The sequence below is a fragment of the Aptenodytes patagonicus genome, chromosome 10 (genome assembly GCF_965638725.1).
Source record: "Aptenodytes patagonicus chromosome 10, bAptPat1.pri.cur, whole genome shotgun sequence".
Classification (NCBI taxonomy): Eukaryota; Metazoa; Chordata; class Aves; order Sphenisciformes; family Spheniscidae; genus Aptenodytes; species Aptenodytes patagonicus.
This window is the reverse complement of record NC_134958.1, coordinates 22,239,492-22,256,301: the sequence shown is the minus strand read 5'-3', so window position 1 is coordinate 22,256,301 and position 16,810 is coordinate 22,239,492. Positions and strand designations below refer to the sequence as shown.

The following is a 16,810-nucleotide window of genomic DNA, read 5'->3' as shown; positions in this document are numbered from 1 at the left end:
CTAAAAAACCAGAGAGACTCCAATTCTTCCTTATACCTGTGGCTTGGAGGGGGATTTTCATGGGGTGGCTGTGGGTGGAAGGGAGGTCCAAGCAGGGCTGTACCAACCTGTGAGTGTGTAGAAGCTGCCTGTTGGAGGTGGAAGCTGGTGGGACCTTTGGGGAGCCCTCACCCCGCAGGGGTACCCCAGCTCCAGCCCTTTCCTCCAGAGCTGGGGCTTGTTGGGTGCTGCTCTGCTCACTCCGCAGTGACAAACCCTTTTCTAGCCAGATGAATGAGCTTTACGGCAGCTCAGGGCGAAGAAACAGCTAATCTGGCTCCCGCAGCCCATTGACTTCGCTATTGTTTTACAAGACTTTGATGAGGCTGGTGACAGCAGACAGATGGGGTCTGCTCTCCTCCGGCTGTGCCCCTTGTAGAGGCTGCTCCCCGCACACAACCCCGTATCAGACACCAGAGAATCCTCAGGGTGAGATGGCATCGTCTGAATTTGGTGACAAGCCCCGTGTGCCACCGTGCAGTCGTGGGGGCTCCTTCGGGCTCGCTCCCTATAAACTGCTGTATGGTGCTGGATCTGAACTGATTCTTCCCTGACCCGGCGAAGGCAGCAGGCGGGGGGGGGGGGGGGGGGAAGGCAGCAGGCAGGACAGGCAGGGGGGCAAGGCAGCCCCTTGCCTACCCCCGCCTCGCTGGCCGAGACCCCGCTCCAATAGTTCACAGCTGTGTCCGGGCCGCTGCTTGTTCCCGGGGGGCTCCCAGAAGATGGGGGTGACGTTTCCTCCCCATCTCCCCCCGATTTTCCAAGCCCGGCAGCTCCCACCGCACCCTCTCCGAGAGGAGACCTTCACCGCGTCCCTTTCCTGCCCATCTTCACCCACCTCGAGCCACCCAGAAGACCTGTTCTCACACACACACACACACACACACACACACACCCACACACCCCCCACCCCCCCCCCCCCCGTGCCCAATCCAGCAGACCAGACGCCCCGGTGATGGTCGCAGTACCTCCCAGCTACGGGAGGGACCGCCGGCGGCGGGCTCCAGCGATGCCTGTGCCCGTGAGCCGCGTGGGGTGCGCGGGTGGCTGCACAAGCACGGGAGCCAGCCCTCGCACGCCCGGCCGAGCGCGGCTGTACGAAGGGGACACCTGGCGGCCTGTGTCCCGCACTGCCTTGTCGCACGCAGCCCCGGCTGGGGACACCGCTGGCAACCTCTGCCTGTCACCGGGGGCCGCATCCAGGCTGCGGGGGGTTTGCGGGGTGGGGGGGGGGACGGGACACGGGGGGCGGGCAAGGTACCTGCTGCTGCCCGGGCAGGGCGAACAGCGCTCCGAGTATCTCCCCTCCCGCCTGGCTGGGAAAAGGAGGGGTGGAGACACCCCAATAAATTACGCTGGGCTGCGTTGTGTAATTTATTTTATAAAAATATTAATTCGATTGGGTGGTTTCTTCCCCCTAGAGCTGACCCAGGGTCCTGACGCTTTTAAGCACCACGCTGGGAGCAGAGAGGCTCTGCGAGTCCTGTTTGATGCTGCTGCGAGCATCCCCGCATCCCTGGCGAGCACCCCTGCATCCCTGGCACGGTTAGCCTGAGGCCTGGCCAGCTCAGCTCACGCCACGATTGCGCTCATGCCTCTTCCAGCTCCTGGAAGATGAGGTTGCGCCGGGCCAGGATCTTGGCCACCCTCCTGGTGAGCAGCTTCTCCTGCACCAGGGGCCGCAGCAAGGTGTAGCTCTGCAGGTTGCAGTGCGTGAGCATCATCCCCACGTCGGCGTGGGCAGGGAGCTCCAGGGCTCGCCAAAGATCCTGCAAGGCCTTGGCCGTGGCCAGCGCGCTGCTCTCGTGGAGAGGCTGCTGCACGTACCTTTTCAGCATGTTCTTCAGCTTGTAGGAAGGGGCCTGGGGCAGCTTTTCTTTGATCAAGGACAACATATCCACGTAACCACGCACAATGTGGGCGAACTCCACTTTCCTGCCCATGGCATCCAGGGCTTTAAAGAAAGTGGGCAGCTCCGGAGCCCAGAAGTTATAGACGATGAGGATGGGCCTGGGGAACAGGGAGAGGTACCAGAGGAGGTGCTGCATCCCCACCTCCATGGAGACACCCTGGGAGAGCAGCGCCAGCACCGACTCGGGCGTCTGAATCAGCGTCTTGAAGGTGTGCTCTCCATTTGCCACTGCTACCTCCTTGATGTACTGGGCTGCGGAGGGGAAAGGATGGGGCTGGAGTAAGTATTTGGGGGTACCCCTCTCTGCCCCCCAGCCCCCTGTGCCTAGGAAAGGCAATGCTCACTTCTCTGGTCAACCTTCAAGCTGAGGAACACCAAGGTGCTCAGCTCCGACTCGTCATCCCGGGGGCTGGTGGGGCCAGTGTCGTAATAGGGCGAGGTGCCACTTGCAGACCACATGGGGCTGGAGGGCTTCTTGCTGTCCTTGGGCTTGCTGGAAGCCTGCAAGAGATTGGAGGAGGGGGCCAAGTCTCATCTGCCTGCTGGGACCTGGCTGGGAAGGCATGAGGAGCACCTTGGGTGCACCATTGGCCATGCGCAAGGACCTGGTTGTGTGCAATGCCATGAAATCCACAGGGTCGGATGTCCCGGCACTGCCAGGGACGGGTTGGGTGTGTGTTGTGTCTCAGGAGTGGGCTGGCCATGGGGAGCCCTGTTGAGAGCCCAAAACCAGGGTCTGGGCCAAGTGAGCAAGAGCAGAGCCCCGGATGCAGCTCATCCTAAGCAGGGGGTGGGATCCAGGCAGTGGCCAGAGGGACACAACACACAGGTCCGGGGACTTGCTGTCCCTTTCTGCCCATCTCATGTGGATGCAGCTCGTGGGGGGACATAAACGTGGCTGGGCAACCTCACCACATGAGATACCACTAGGCTTAAAGATCTGGTTGGTGTCTAGAGAAAAAGGGACTGAATCGGGCCAGGAGGAGGTTTGGTGCCTCTCCAGGCTCAGCAGATCCAGTGCCTACAGCAGTGCTTCCCGAGGGTGAGTAAAAGCAGCCACACCAACCGTCCCCTGCCCAGCCTCGGCAGGGATGGACATCCACAGTGAATATCTCCCTACGGGAAGAGTAGGACAGCAATACATTCAAGAGGCTCCAACCTCAGTTTTCCTTCCTCTTTCCCCCAGGGACAATCCTGCACCTCTGGCCTGGGCACCCTGCAGCGATGGGGCGTCCATCTCCCTCCGCACTAGCTCTCTGCATCTTCACCCGCAGCCCAGAAGTGGTGGAAACATGGCTGGACCGATGTCTGCAGGAACATGAGCAAAACCAAGCACTCCCCAGCTCAAGGAATGTGGGACGAGAGGAAACGGCCTCAAGTTGCACCAGGGGAGGTTTAGATTGGACGTGAGGAAAAATGTCTTTACTGAAAGAGTGGTTAAACATTGGAACAGGCTGCCCAGGGAAGTGGTTGAGTCCCCATCCCTGGGGGTATTTAAAAGACGTGTAGATGAGGCGCTTAGGGACATGGTTTAGTGGACATGGTCGTGTTGGGCTGACGGTTGGACTCGATGATCTTAGAGGTCTTTTCCAACCTTCATGATTCTATGATTCTATGATTGCTTAAATGCCAGGATAAAATTAGGTGTTTGAAGGGCATATGGGGTTGCTCTGTCTGGGAAGGGACAGGAGGAGGATGGTACTGGTGGTGGGGTGGTGGCAGTGCCCCATGTCCCGCTTGCCTGGCTGTGCCCGGAGTGACCCAGCTGGCCTGAAGGGAGTTAGATGAACCAAACTTGGCGACAAAATGTGACCACAGATGCTCTTGTTACCCAAACCAGCAACAAGCAAATTGAATTTCTATGCAAAAAGGTTTTATGGAAGGGTTAAGCAGAGAGGGAAAATGTGCGGAATTTTGGGGGAGGAAAAATCACCCATTCAGAGACACATGCTCGTAGCACCGCGGCGGCCGTGGACGATGGATCCGGGCACAGCCGGGCACTGGCGATGCTCTTGTGGCTTCAGCTCGGCGTGCAGAGCATGACAGTACCCAGGTGACCCCACAAAGGTTCCTCCCCAGCCCCAGAATCTCCCTTTACATGTCTGAGCCTCTAGGCAGGTCTTCAGCCCTTGCCTGCCACCCCCTGAAGGCTGCAGCTTCCCTGGGCTGCATCCCGCTGCCTCATCCCATTGCTCAGCCTTTTTTCTCACTCAGCTGCCATTTTTTCCCCCTTTTCCAGGCTTTAAACCAATTTTTCCCAGCTCTCAAGGTTGCACTTTTCTAGTGCCCAGCACCAGACCATCGGTGAGATGTTTATACCCCTGGGACCTCTCTTTCTTCAGCCTGCACCTTTGCTACACCCTTAAATCCACATCATGCCAAAGGACACCTGATTCATGCAGGGATTTCTCACAGCAAGCTGCTAACATCCCCAAAAGTCCCAGCCTCAGGATTTTTTGGCACTAGCAGGGAGCGGGGACAGGGTTTTAGCCTCACAACTTTTTTTTTCCCTCCGTTAGAGATGAATCAGGAGAGCAAGGAAGAACAGAAAAGGAAAAATGAATAAGGAAGCCAGCAGCGGGCTGGGATTTAATCTAGAAACAGCTTTATTGAAGAGTAAGAAGAGCTTCTGCATTAGTTTATACAAAAAAAAATGGGGCTGTTAACCCCTCATTAAGCCAGTGATGGAAAACCAACCCCCCCCAATCCCAAATCAGCCGCACTCGCCTCCATTTGCAAAGGGAGCCCCTGCTCGTCCTGGTGATGGGGTATCCCAGCAGGGATCCCATGCCCTTGGTTCATCTAACCACCTCGGCCAGGGCCATTTGGTTGCCACACACCAGTTTGCAGCATCAGTGCTGTGAAATGTCACCGCAGGGAGCTCAGAAATGTCACTTTGGGGATGCTCAGATGGTCCCTTACCCGCTCTGGTGGCTCCCGGGAGCTTCTCAGCCTGCATAGGTACAGGACTGATGAACTCTCTGAGCACGGATGCTACATTCAACTTGCAAACTTGATTTTTATATGAAAATTGATTTTTTTGAAGCTGAGAACAACCTTCCCAGCGAGGCGGAAAGGAAGAGGCCATAAGGACCGACTCAAAAGGGTCACCTTGGGGGGTCAGCTGGTGTGGGATCCCAACTCAGAGCAAATCAAGGTGGGGTTTGCTGCCTGCGAGAGAGGACCCTGGCTGCTCCAGAATACCAGGAGATACTGGCAAAGGTCCTAGCCCGGGAGGACTAGATTTGGGATAGCCCAGAGGCCCTGTCACTTGAGAGCAACCCAAGGGGAAGAGAAAGATGCAAGCAAGTCTCTGGGCAATGCTAGGAAGGGAGAAGGCTTGGCTTTGAGCATGGCATGAAGAAAGGGAAAGGCACCCCAGAGATGATGGGGTGCAGCTGCCTCTTCTGCCTGTGGCGTGGCTCAGCAAGGAGGGAGGTCTGGCATTACACTCACCGCCGTGTCTTCCTCGCTGTCCTCCGAGCTGCAGATGATGATGCTGGTGTCTTCTGTGGAAGGAACAGGAGGGTGTTGAAGCTTCAAGACTGTGATTTTTGGATCACACCAGTTTTCCCATGGGAGGACTGACCTTATCTCCCAATTTTTGCTGCAGAGGGTAAACGCTTCTACCAGGACTGTGAACCACCCAGCCCTTGGGTGCTCTCGGATTCACCCCAAGTGGAGGCAACCTCTCCACTGCTGCTTCACCCCCATAGACCCTGTACCAGCCTCTCCAGAACATGCATTTCATCCTCCCTCCTGTTTGCAGAGCTGAGCCCGGGACCCCTTGCTGCGGGATGCTGCAGCAGGCTGGAGTGGGGCTGGGTGAGCTCGGGGAAGAAAATGTGTCTTGCTAAAAATTGTAGCATTTTTTGCCTCAGGAAAATCCAGAGCTCCTGGAGCAGGAGGCAGGGGAATCTCTCTGCACGCTTGCCCTGCTGCTATGCTCTTCCCTAGGCTTGGTTTTGGCTACCTCGGAGGCAGGACGTGGAGCTGGATGGAGCATCTGCAACAACCCCTGAGCATTGCGCTCGTATTTACCCCCTGGGAACCAGCTCCCACCCTCTGCTTCTCTGACCCAGGGGAGGTTGGCCAAGGCTCTGAGTGCATGGGGGTGCACAGAGGTTGGGAAAGATGGGGGACTCCCATAAGGGGGAGGAAGAGATGGGGTAACGAGGAGGGCCACGTCCCTGGTCCCCACCTGCATCATCAGTGTGGCTGCTGGCAGCAGGGATGCTCCTGCAGTTCTGCCTCGGCACGGAGGTGCTGGGCCCCATTCTGTCATCCCACTGGTTTGAACTGGGATCGCTGGGGACCGGCACAGTGTCGTGCTCCAGCTTCAGTAGCTTGGGTGACATCTGACTGCCCCTTTCCACACAGTGTGAGCTCCGCTTGGGACATGTGGTGATGGGGAGAGCCTGGAGAGAGGAGGGCATGGGGGATGTAAGGTGCCAGGGTGGCATCTCCTGGTCCCCAAAGGCTCCTGCCTGGCTAAGGCGGTTCTTACCGGGCTCGTGTGCATCTCCTTGAGGCTGATGGTGAAGGTGGGCAAAATGCTCTGGCTCTCGGGCTGGACCGGCTCCTCTTGCTGTGGAGAGAGTGCGGAGCAGCATTAGGGTGAACCTCGAGACCACCGACCCCTCTGCAGGGCTGGGGTGTCCCCGAGCAGCGGGCAGAGCCGGGGGGTGCAGAAACATCCTCAGCAGGGGGGAAACTGAGGCACAGCCTGGCCCTCTGGCTTGGCTCAAGGCTTGTGCCTGAGCTGCGGGTGTTTGGCAGTCCTACAGCCAGGGGAGGCTACGGTTTTCCCTGCCAAAAATGGGGGATGAAGCAGCAGGCTTGGGGAAGCGGGATGGGGTAGGAGCACGCCTGGGTAGCAGGAACCGATGGCTACAAAGCAGGTTCTTCTCTGCCCAGGCAGAAACATCCCCGGGGGTTTGTTGTTAACAAAGAAATGGGAGTGACGGGCTGGGAAGGGGAAGGCAGTCCCTTGGGAAAGGCTTGCAAAGGTGAGAGGAAGTGGGGGGGTCCAGGTCTCGGCTGATGCAGGAGCCCTCCCCGCATGGCAGCGCACCGGGACGAAACACGGACATCTCACCAAGTTGTTCTCCAGGGCCACCTCGACCATGGGGACAGCTTGGGAATTGGTACCTGCAATGGAGAGAGCAGGGCTGCAATCCCAAATCGGAGCCTCCGGAGCTCCCACCCAGCCCCAGCAGCAGCTGAGCCAGGAAAAACTTGCCCAGCAGCTGCAGCAAGGAAGGGGCAGCTCTGGTCTCCTTCCCATTTTCCAGCCCTTCAGTTTGGGATGGCCCAAGGGGTTTAGGAGCCTCTGGGGACCCAGAAATCAGCATCACCAGAGCCTGTCAGATTGGTGGGAGACCAAAAAGGGGCTCTGGCCATATAAGCAAAGTAGCAAATCTTGGAGCCATTGGAAGTAAGCACCCTACAAGAGTGAATTTGGGCTCGTTTTGCTGCAGGGAGGTGGCTCTGAACCCTGCGGGACCCAGAGCTGGGTGATGGCTTTCTGAGCTGGTCCAAGTCCCCGCTGCCTGTGGGGTGGCTGGATCCATCCCCATGCAAGTCCTCACCTGGGTGCCCCGTGACACGCTCCACCAGCGCCTGCAGCCTGGCTCTGCACTCGGCCAAGTCCCCGGGCTGCGCTTGGTCCCCGGTCGCTGGTGGCTGCAGCTGCTGCAGCTGCTCCAGCGAGTCCTTGATGAAGGGCTGCATGTCCATCACCTCCTGCTCCGTGGCGTAGAGGCTCATCTTCTCCACCAGCCGCTCGCCCGCCTCCATCCGCCGCAGCACCCCCTCCACGCGCTGCAGCTCCCTCACCACCTCCTGCCGGCCCTGCTCCTGCTGCGCCTCCACCAGCCCCAGCAGCTCCTCTTCCTCCTGCCGGATCAGCCGCACCAGCTGCTCCACGCGCTGCCGGATCAGCTCCCGCATCTCCTGCTGCACCTGCTCCAGCCGGACGGCCTCATCCTGCAGCGCCACGTAGGTGGCCTCGAAGCTGCTTCTCTTCTGCTTCAGCTCCTGGCTCATGATGCCCAGCTCCTCCTGCCTGCGCTGGGTCTCGCTGTGGATGTCGCAGAAGGGGGCATGCTGGCTGTCCAGCAGCGCGCACGAGCAGCACAGGGGCTTCTCACACTTCCTGCAGTAGATGCTGGAAGGAAACGGGAGCATCCTTCAAAGCCGGTACGTGAGCAGGGGGAGAAAAGCATTTCCACTGTGCTGGGCATGATTCCCCCTCCCCAAGGGACAGCTGAGGAGTTTAACAAGAGGGGAAACTGAGGCACGGGGCAGGAAAGGGCTCTGCCTCACATCACCAGCTGCAGATGTGGGCATGAAGCTGGGTGTTCAACCCACCTTTGCTCCCCTCCCTCCTCCCAAGGACCTGCCAGCCCCATATCACACCCTGCTCCTGCCCAGGGTCTCTCCAGGGTTGCAGTGGTCCCTCTCCAAAGGCAGGTGATGAAACCCCCTTAGCTCTGCCCTCCTGGCAGAGTTGGTCCTGGAGCAGCTGCCCCAAAGCCCTCGCTGCAGGATGGGACCTGGGGACAAGGCACCACCCTCACCTGGAGATGTGGCCCTGGTTGGCGTGACCAGGACTGGAGCAAAAAAGGTTGTAGGACTTTCTGGTGTCTTCCAGGAACTGATGGGCTGATTCAGCACGAAGCTCCTCCACCCTCCTGGCCTCGTGGCTCCTCTTCTTGAAGAACCACTGGTGGTCTTCAAAGCACTTGGTGCAGAGGAACTCCTCGCACTCGGAGCACCACACCGCCGCTGTTTCGCTACGGCACCGACTGCAGCTCAGGCCACTGCTGTTGCTGAGCTTCTTGTAGATGTTGAGCCTGGTCTGCAGGTTGGTGAAGAGCAGGTTTTCCATGTTGGGGATGCCGCTGGCCTGTGGGATGGCCGTCCGGCATATGGGGCACTGCCCAATGGGCTTGTTCTCGCTCAGGCAACCGAGGCACAAGGTGTGGAGGCAGGTGAGAAGCTTGAGGTTGGGCGATTCCTGTCGGCAGCGCTCACAGAGGACGAACTGGAAGTCATCCTTCACCGCAGGCTGCTGGGATGAAGGGGAGCACGGGGGTGTAGCCGTCTGGGGTCCCGTCTCCATGGGGGCAGCAGCACCATCTCCGTCTAGGTGGGATGTGGGGGAAAGACCCCGTTGGAGCACGTGAGATGGAGGCGGATGGGAGGCTCAGTCCCACCCTTGGGGGCCATGCAGGCCACCCACGGGCGGCCCACTTTACCCACCCTGATGCATGGAAGCAATAAGGGAGCCGCAAGGCGGGTGAGCAGCTCCTCTCCATCCTTCCTGCCGAGGGCGAGTGGGTGGCAGCACCCCGGCAAGGCAAAGGGTGGTCTCCCGGGGAGACTCTCTGCTGGCTGCAAAGGGCTGTGCTCCCTCCTGCCCTCAGTGTGGGACCCTTGGAGGCTCTCCTCCTCGCCCCCCCTTTCCCTTCGGGGAATTTTGGATTTCAGAGTTGGGGTGGGGGAGGAAGGAAGGCTGCAAAGCGACTTTTCTTTCACTTTGCTGCCACTACCTCTTCCCGCCCTGCGAGCGGGGAAGGCAGGGGAGGGAAGGGGGAGCCCCGGCGACGATCCCCCCCGCTTCCTGCAAAACCTCCCGGGCACCACCGGGACGCTGGCACCAGCCCTGTCCCCAGAGATGCCCCCCTCCCCACCCTTCGCCCCCCCCCCCCCCCCCCCCCGGGCCTCCCGCTGCCCGGCAGCGCAGGCAGGAGCCCCTCCGAATAAAGCAGAGACGCCCCCCTTACCACCTCCCCCCCACACACACACAATGGTTTTGCACCCTAAAAAATAACGCCCCCCACCCAAGCAGGCAATCCCCGCGGCTCCCTTTGTGGGGCGGGGGGCCTGGGCCAGGCTTTGCCTCCCTTCCCCGTCCCCCCTCCCCCTCCAGAAAAGCGGGGAGCCCCCCCCTTACCTGCCGGGGGGCCGTGGCCGGGCGGCCGGGGGGCTGCGGGGCTGTCGGGCATGCGAGCGACGGGGCCTAGCACCGCTCACCGCGAACTTTCGTTTCCCCAGCCTGCCTGGGGGGAGGAAGAGGAGGAGGAGCTGCCAGGAAGAAGGCGGGGAAGGCCGGGGGTTTCCCCGGGCGGGAGAGGGGCGATATGGGGGGGGGGGGGGGGCTGGTGGGTGGGATGGGTGCGAGCCGGACCCGGAGTTCCCCGCTCCCACCCGGGCAGCGCCCTCCGCCCTGCCTGCTCCTGCCTTTCCTCCGCCCTGGGGTGCCGGTGGCAATTTCGGGGGGGGGGGGGGGGATGCAGGCACCGGGGGCGGGGGGTATGCTGGTACCAGGGTGGGGATGCAGACACCGGAGGGGGATGCTGGCACCGGGGGGGGGGGGGGGACGGGGACGGGTCGGATGGCAAAGCTCTGCTTCACCTGCTAGATAGGACCCCCCGAGCTGTGCTGGGGTGCATGTCTGGGTGCTGGCTTGGCTGCAAGGGCTGCTGCTGTGTCTGGGGCAGTGTCTCAGGCCCCCACTTCAGCCAGAGGGGGCTTTCAACCTGCCCTATTGCCACCCCCTGTCCTCAGCAGCGCTTCTCTGGGCTGCTCTTCGGTCCCCACTACCCTTTGCAGGCCGGTGAGATGGGGTGGGGGGCCTTTGGCACGGTGAAAAGGCCACGCCGGAGCCAGGAATCACTGGGAAAAATACCTCTCCCGGTTCCCCGTGGGGCTGAGGTACCCTCTGGAGACCCCCAAGGTATGTGTGCGATGGAGGATGCTGTCCTCCCCATGGCTGGTGGAGCAGTTCCCCTGCAGGGCCTCTCCAGAAAAACTCACCGAGCCGTGAGCCGTGAGCCGTGAGCCGTTTCGTCCCTGTGCCGTCAGCAGCCACATGACGGGCGGACCAGGAAGCGCCAGCGGCTCCCTCCTTCCCCGCCGCAGCATCCTTGCCGCGGCCTCCGGTCCCCCCAGCCACGGGGCTGGTGGCCAGGGACACCCCAGGGTTATCTCCCAGCTCCAAGGGGGTGCAATGTGGAGGGTGGCTGTGGGGCCGTGGCTTTTGTCTCCCGGCTCGGCCACTGCCCAGAGGGTCGCTGGGAAGATGTGAACCCCTCAGCCTGGGTGAGACCCCGGCAAGGAAACCCCCTGAAGGACTTGATTTCTTCTAGCAAGCATCCTCCGTGATAACAGCAGGGCTCATCAGCTCTTCTCCGGTGTCTCTCCGGTTGCACGACAGGGCGGGGAGGTTTGCAGGCAGCCGGGCAGGGACGTTGGATCGGGTCAGGGGCAGGCAGAAGCCGTGCTGGCCACAGAGGTGGCTGCGATGGCAGCGGGGAGCCGGGCTTAGAGGGTGCCGAGCACTGGGAGCGGGGTGCCGTGCAAGGCACCAGCACCATGTTCAGCCGGTCGGGATACCAGGCCCTTCCCTTGGGAGACTTTGACCGCTTCCAGCAGTCCAGCATTGGGCTCTACGGTGCCCAGAAGGGCTGCTTCTCCTTCGGATCCAAGCAAGACCCTCTGGGGCCGGCCGGGAATACCACAGGTGAGTCCCGACCTTAGAGAAGAGCTGCTGCCTTTCTCTCTATTGCCACTTTTGCTGTAGGATGTTGCACTGGCTGGCTTCCCCCTGACACTGCCGGCTTCCCTGGGGTGCAGGGTGCATGGGGAGAGAGGCTCGGGTGGGGGTTCATGGGCAGGGAAGGGGGTTTTGGAGCAGGTACATCCCCCTTTCACCCCCCTGCAGATTCCTCCCAGGGTTGGCTGTCCTGGATCTGCCATGGGATTATCACCTCCTTGGTCTTCTTGCTGATGGCTGTCACCTTCCCCATCTCAGGATGGTTTGCCTTGAAGGTAAGGGAGGAAAGCAGGCGAGGAGTGGGATGACAACCCATCCTCCGCAGGGGGGACCATTCCTGGCTGCCCCTGGCCCCATTGCTCCTGGCACCGCAGGACCCGGGGTTTTGGTCTCAACTTTCCCGTTCCAGATCGTGCCCACCTACGAGCGAATGATCATCTTCCGCCTGGGCCGCATCCGGGCGCCGCAGGGACCCGGCGTGGTCCTGCTGCTGCCCTTCATTGATCACTGGCAGCGAGTGGATCTGAGGACGAGGGCCTTCAACGTGCCCCCCTGCAAGGTGAGCTGCCTTGGGCCTCAGGGCAGTATGGAGAGACATCTCTCAAATGCCCAGAGAGGTGGATTTTGGGATAGCCTGACCCTTGGTGCCATGCATGGACCCAACTCTCAGTTCCTCCATCCTCACGGCGAGGCGAGGGGGGTCGTAGCTGGTGCTGTGAACCCAGAGTCCTCACCCGCCCGCAGTTGAAAAGCTCCTCTTGACTTTGCACACCTTGTCCAATGCACGTTCCTGGCTGGAGACATCTCAAAAACATCAATCCCTATCCTTCCCAGATGTCTTTCAAGAACAGCCCCGTGCTGGAAACTGGCCTCACCATTCAGACTAGCCCAAACTTCATCCTTTGGGTTGGTTTTGTTTCTAATAACCCTCTTAATAAAGAGAGCTAGAGCCGGTTGCCAGCTGGGAAAGAAGTGCATGCCTTTGCTCTCAGGCTCTATGCACAAGGGTTGGGCCACGGGGTGAAGAGGGGGAGAGACCCTGACTCCCCTCTGCCCCAGCTGACCTCCAAGGACGGGGCGGTCATCTCCATGGGCGCTGACGTCCAATTCCGGGTGTGGGACCCCGTGTTGTCCGTCATGATGGTGAAGGACCTCATCGCAGCCACCCGGATGACAGCGCAGAACGCCATGACCAAGACCTTGGTGAAGAAGAGCCTCCGCGAGATCCAGGTGGAGAAGCTGAGGATCGGGGAGCAGCTGCTGGTGAGCACTACCCCAGCCTGGCGCAGAGCCCCCGCAAACCCTCGGGCTCTTGGTGTGGACGTAAGAGTAAGGGAAAGCTGTAGCTGCTGGAAGTCCACCTGGCTATGGACCTGGCCAAGGAGGAGAGCTGGGAAGAGGTGGTGATTAGTGGGGAGCAGATGCCTTCAGCCTGTGGGTCTCTGGAGCTCTGTGGCTTATCTCGAAGGGCTTTGGCCACGCAGAAAAGCCCACGTTTTGTCAGCAGGCTTAAATTTGGCCTCCATATCTCCACCAGGAAAATGTCTGGAGGGGGCTGCAAACTGGAAAAGGCTTTTGGGGAGAGAAGCAGGACAGGGCGGTGGCAGAGGGGCAGTGACTAGTGCCCGCAGCCGACCTGGGCCAGGCCAAGAGCTTGTGGGTTGAACGTCTACAAGGGATGATATAAAAGGAGGCTGGGGGGGATATACTGGTATCTCTGGGGTGTCTGGGGTAGTTTGGAGGTCAGAGGTGCTGCCTGGTGGAGCACCATGCCAGGCCGCAGTGCCCAGGGGAGAGCGAGGAAAGAGGCCAGCCTGGGAGGGAGCCACAGAAAGGGGACCGAGACAGAGCTGTCCTCCCTGTCCCGACCTCCTCCAAGCTGGGAGAGCACCTGGGTGAGCAGGGTTGAAAGTGAGAGTGGGCAGCTTGGAGGAGACGGACTACTGAGCCTGGTTCAACACCCTGCGTTTAAAGCTGGTGGGCAGCAGAAGTATAAGCTATGGGAATGCCCATGGTGGGGGGTGCTGTTGTGGGTGGTCTCCATGGCCATACCCAGCTCTGCCTGGGCTGCCAACACCTCTCCCTTTCTTCCCGGCTCGGCAGCTGGAGATTAACGACATGACCAAGTCCTGGGGCCTGGAGGTGGACCGGGTGGAGCTGAGCATGGAGGCAGTGCTGCAGCCACCCCGGGAGAACCTGGTGGGCCCTCTGGCCACCATGCCACCCGTGCCCGGGCTGGAGGGGCTGGATGGCACCGTTCAGCAGCTGGCTGCCCATTTCTTCAGCAACACCCTGGCTCTGGCAGGCAGCGGGACTGGCGCTCCAGAGGCAGGTAACCAACCCAAGGCCATCACTTCTGCGCTGGGGGATGTCCCTCCTGCCCAATGACCTTTGTGTCCATTGGCTGTTTGACAGAGGAGTCCAAATCTGGGAGATATCACGCTCCTACAAGCACAGCACAAAGAGGCTGGTAGGGAGGAGGAGAGAGGACTGCTTCGGGCACAGCTCCACACGGCGTGTAGCACAACACAACCTTTCTAACAAGACATTGGAGATGGGACTGGGGAGGGCAGGAGCAGCTCTGCAGGACCCTGGGCTGAAGACCAACTCAGAGCTCAGCATTTCTGCCAGGCAAACCCAAGCCTGAGCTTGCCGAGAGAGTCGCATCTCAGGACAACATGGAATTTTTTCCAGAAACCCTGCACCAATCTGTGCCTCGCTATTTCTTTCAGGGATGATTTTCCACCCCCTGGTAGCAGGGGAAGAGTAACCCATGGCAGACAGAAGAGCAGGCAGTAGGAATTGGCAAAACCATGTTGTCCTCTTCTTGCTTAGCTGGAAACTTGCTGGATAAGTGGGTTTCTTTGCTCTGGAGACCTTTTCTGGTGGGTCCATGCAGACCAGCAAAGCTCACTACCCGAAGGTGTCCCCTCAACCCCCTTCTGTCCCATTGTCCCCAGCAGACAGCATGGAGACGGTGAACGAGGTGGAGCCTCCCACCGCTCCCCTCCTCGCCACCGCCGGCAGCGCCCGGAGGAAGCCCAGCGCAGACGAGCTGCTCTCGGCGGTGGAGCCCATCCTCTCCGAGGCCCTGGTCAGCCAGGTGGGAGCATCCTACCAGGTCAACATCGCCCTGCCCAGCGGCGCCCAGAGCACCTACTTCATAGACCTCTCCTCAGGTCACCGCTCTTCGGGGTTGTTGTGTCAGAGGTGGGAGGGTGTTTCGTGCCCGTGCCCCCTTTGCATGCTGCAAACCCCACCGAGCTTGGTGGTAGGGGGTCCCAAACCAGGTCTGTTTGGTAGCTCCATGAAAGGCACCCCAGGGTCTATCAGCCGAGCACTGCATTTTGGCGACTGTGGCCTTGAGTCCATGCTCCCTGAAAGTCCAAGGTATAATTTGTTTTGGGTTAAAACCATGAATTTTCCTTCAGAAAGAGAGTATGGATAGAAAATTGGCAGCTAGGTCTCCTCGTGGCTGGCCAAGTGGGATGGCTCAGAGACCTCAAGGTTTGTTGGTTCTTGCATGCCACCAGCCCAAAGGGGTAGTGATGGAGGGACATGCATGGGCAGCGCCTTGGGCCACTGCCACGCTGGCAGATGTCCTCACAGCACCCTAATCCGTTCCCCTAGGGGTGCTGATGGTTTTCCTGGTGGCCACGTGTCCTGATTTTGGATGGGATAGAGTTAATTCTCTTCCCCGTAGCTAGTACGGGGCTGTGTTTTGGATTTGTGCTGGAAACAGTGTTGATAACACAGGGATGTTTTCATTGCTGCTGAGCAGTGCTGACAGAGTCAAGGCCTTTTCTGCCTCTCACCCCACCCCACCAGCGAGCAGGCTGGGGGGGCACGAGAAGCTGGGAGGGGACACAGCCGGGACAGCTGACCCCAACTGACCCAAGGGAGATTCCACACCATATGACGTCGTGCTCAGTATATAAAGCTGGGGGAAGAAGGAGGAAGGGGGGGACGTTTGGAGTGATGGCCCCATACTAGCTACTATGAAGAAAATTAACTCTATCCCAGGCAAAACCAGCACCATGGCAAAAGTAGGACAGGGCTTGGAGGTAGACCACTGTAACAGGACATTGGTGGAGCAACGCAAGAGAAATTTATCTCCATAAGGAGTAAGGACTCCTGTCTCCAAAATCTCCATGCCAGGCCCTTGTGTGTCATCCGGCCCAACTCAACCCATGTGAAACAGTGGGGGAAACACCAGCAGGCAAGGCTGGATCCTGAAGCCCGCTGTTTCTCTCTCTCCCACCCATCGTGTCCTACAGGCAAGGGGCGAGCTGGCTGTGGCGTGCCCGAGTGCAGCCCCGACGTTGTTCTGGAGGTGGCAGAGAAAGACCTGCAGGACCTCTTCTTGGGCGACCTGCGCCCCTTGAGTGCCTACATGAGTGGGAGGCTGCAGGTGAAAGGTGACCTGCACCTTGCCCTGAAGCTGGAGGAGCTCGTCAAGGCGATGGAGCAACGTAGATAGAGCATGCGTGTGGGTGCGTGTCTGTGTGCATGTGTCTTTGTAGGTGTGCAAAAGCAGGGGACATACAGGGGTGCTGAGCGGCAGGGGCCTTGCCCTGCTGGAGCTCCTGCTGCCCTCCCCGTGGAGGCTGCGGGAGTTGGGTGAAGACCTGAGCAGGGAAACTGAAGCTGAGCTGCATTGCCTGTCCTTGTCCTTGGATTTACCTCCCCTGCCCATCCTTTGCCTACAACGTTATGGGATGGGAACCAGTTGGCACCCCAGCATATGCCAGTTTGCTTCCAGGTCCCTTGGCCAATATGCCACCAGGGCACAGACTGACGTCCTGCTGCCCTCACAACGGGCTGCATGGCCAGGCATCTCGGACTGGAAGGGGCATGAGCTGAGCAGACCGGACTGGGAAGATCTTGGGGACACTGTGGCCAAGGATGGCAGTCATGGGGTGGGGTGGGGTGGGCAGCCGAAGCGGGGCACGAGGGCTGGCTGGACCAGGCTGGGATGCCACCAGCGAGCTGGGGTTGGGGTCCAGCGTGGCACTGCTGACGGGATGCTGGCATTTATGGGGAAGGAGCAGAGGTGGCGATTTGGGGAACGAGCTTCCTGGTGGTCCCTGAGCCTTCCTGACACAGCGGTTTGTGAGAAGTCGTTGCTCTAATTTGTGCTTCAAAGTGCTTTTGCATGCGTGCTGTGAGGTCTGTCCGCGGGGGGCGTGTGGACTGTATATAGGCGTGTGTAGATATTTCTTTCTTTTGTAAGCTTCCTTTCTGTCAACTCTCCACGGACAATAAACCTGGTCTGCAGCCTTGCGCTTGGGCAGCGA

At 59.9% G+C, this 16,810-nt stretch overlaps 2 protein-coding genes across 6 annotated transcripts; one reads left to right on the top strand and one right to left on the bottom strand.

Annotated features, from left to right (window-relative positions):
• Positions 1-1,400: 1,400 nt before the first annotated feature.
• On the bottom strand, positions 1,401-10,928 carry PML (PML nuclear body scaffold). Of its 2 annotated transcripts, none has more exons than XM_076348507.1 (10): positions 10,775-10,928; positions 9,912-10,017; positions 8,533-9,100; positions 7,543-8,120; positions 7,050-7,102; positions 6,459-6,539; positions 6,153-6,369; positions 5,408-5,460; positions 2,296-2,452; positions 1,401-2,203 (listed from the first exon to the last, which is right to left on the bottom strand). In XM_076348507.1, exons 2-10 carry the CDS (start codon positions 9,961-9,963, stop codon positions 1,629-1,631), a joined length of 2,334 nt encoding a protein of 777 aa, XP_076204622.1. In that variant the 5' UTR covers positions 9,964-10,017; positions 10,775-10,928; the 3' UTR covers positions 1,401-1,628. The 2 variants fall into 2 exon arrangements, with proteins under 2 accessions (XP_076204622.1, XP_076204623.1); XM_076348508.1 differs by having other exon boundaries at positions 9,912-10,013; positions 10,775-10,802.
• On the top strand, positions 9,235-16,426 carry STOML1 (stomatin like 1). Of its 4 annotated transcripts, none has more exons than XM_076348512.1 (7): positions 9,235-9,254; positions 11,682-11,788; positions 11,923-12,072; positions 12,573-12,776; positions 13,617-13,845; positions 14,474-14,692; positions 15,791-16,426. In XM_076348512.1, exons 2-7 carry the CDS (start codon positions 11,747-11,749, stop codon positions 15,991-15,993), a joined length of 1,047 nt encoding a protein of 348 aa, XP_076204627.1. In that variant the 5' UTR covers positions 9,235-9,254; positions 11,682-11,746; the 3' UTR covers positions 15,994-16,426. The 4 variants fall into 4 exon arrangements, with proteins under 4 accessions (XP_076204627.1, XP_076204625.1, XP_076204624.1 ...); XM_076348510.1 differs by lacking the exon at positions 9,235-9,254 and adding an exon at positions 11,267-11,480 and having other exon boundaries at positions 14,477-14,692; XM_076348509.1 differs by lacking the exon at positions 9,235-9,254 and adding an exon at positions 11,267-11,480.
• The last annotated feature ends 384 nt before the right edge of the window (positions 16,427-16,810 follow it).

Excerpts from the sequence above, each read along its gene's own strand:
- PML (XM_076348507.1), bottom strand. The coding sequence starts at position 9,963 with ATGCCCGACAGCCCCGCAGCCCCCCGGCCGCCCGGCCACGGCCCCCCG. Across the intron at positions 7,103-7,542 it reads GCGTGTCACGGGGCACCCAG|GTACCAATTCCCAAGCTGTC; the intron begins GTGAGGACTTGC and ends TCTCCATTGCAG. Across the intron at positions 5,461-6,152 it reads CAGCCACACTGATGATGCAG|AAGACACCAGCATCATCATC; the intron begins GTGGGGACCAGG and ends TTCCTTCCACAG.
- STOML1 (XM_076348509.1), top strand. The coding sequence starts at position 11,333 with ATGTTCAGCCGGTCGGGATACCAGGCCCTTCCCTTGGGAGACTTTGAC. Across the intron at positions 12,073-12,572 it reads TCAACGTGCCCCCCTGCAAG|CTGACCTCCAAGGACGGGGC; the intron begins GTGAGCTGCCTT and ends CCTCTGCCCCAG. Across the intron at positions 14,693-15,790 it reads CTTCATAGACCTCTCCTCAG|GCAAGGGGCGAGCTGGCTGT; the intron begins GTCACCGCTCTT and ends CGTGTCCTACAG.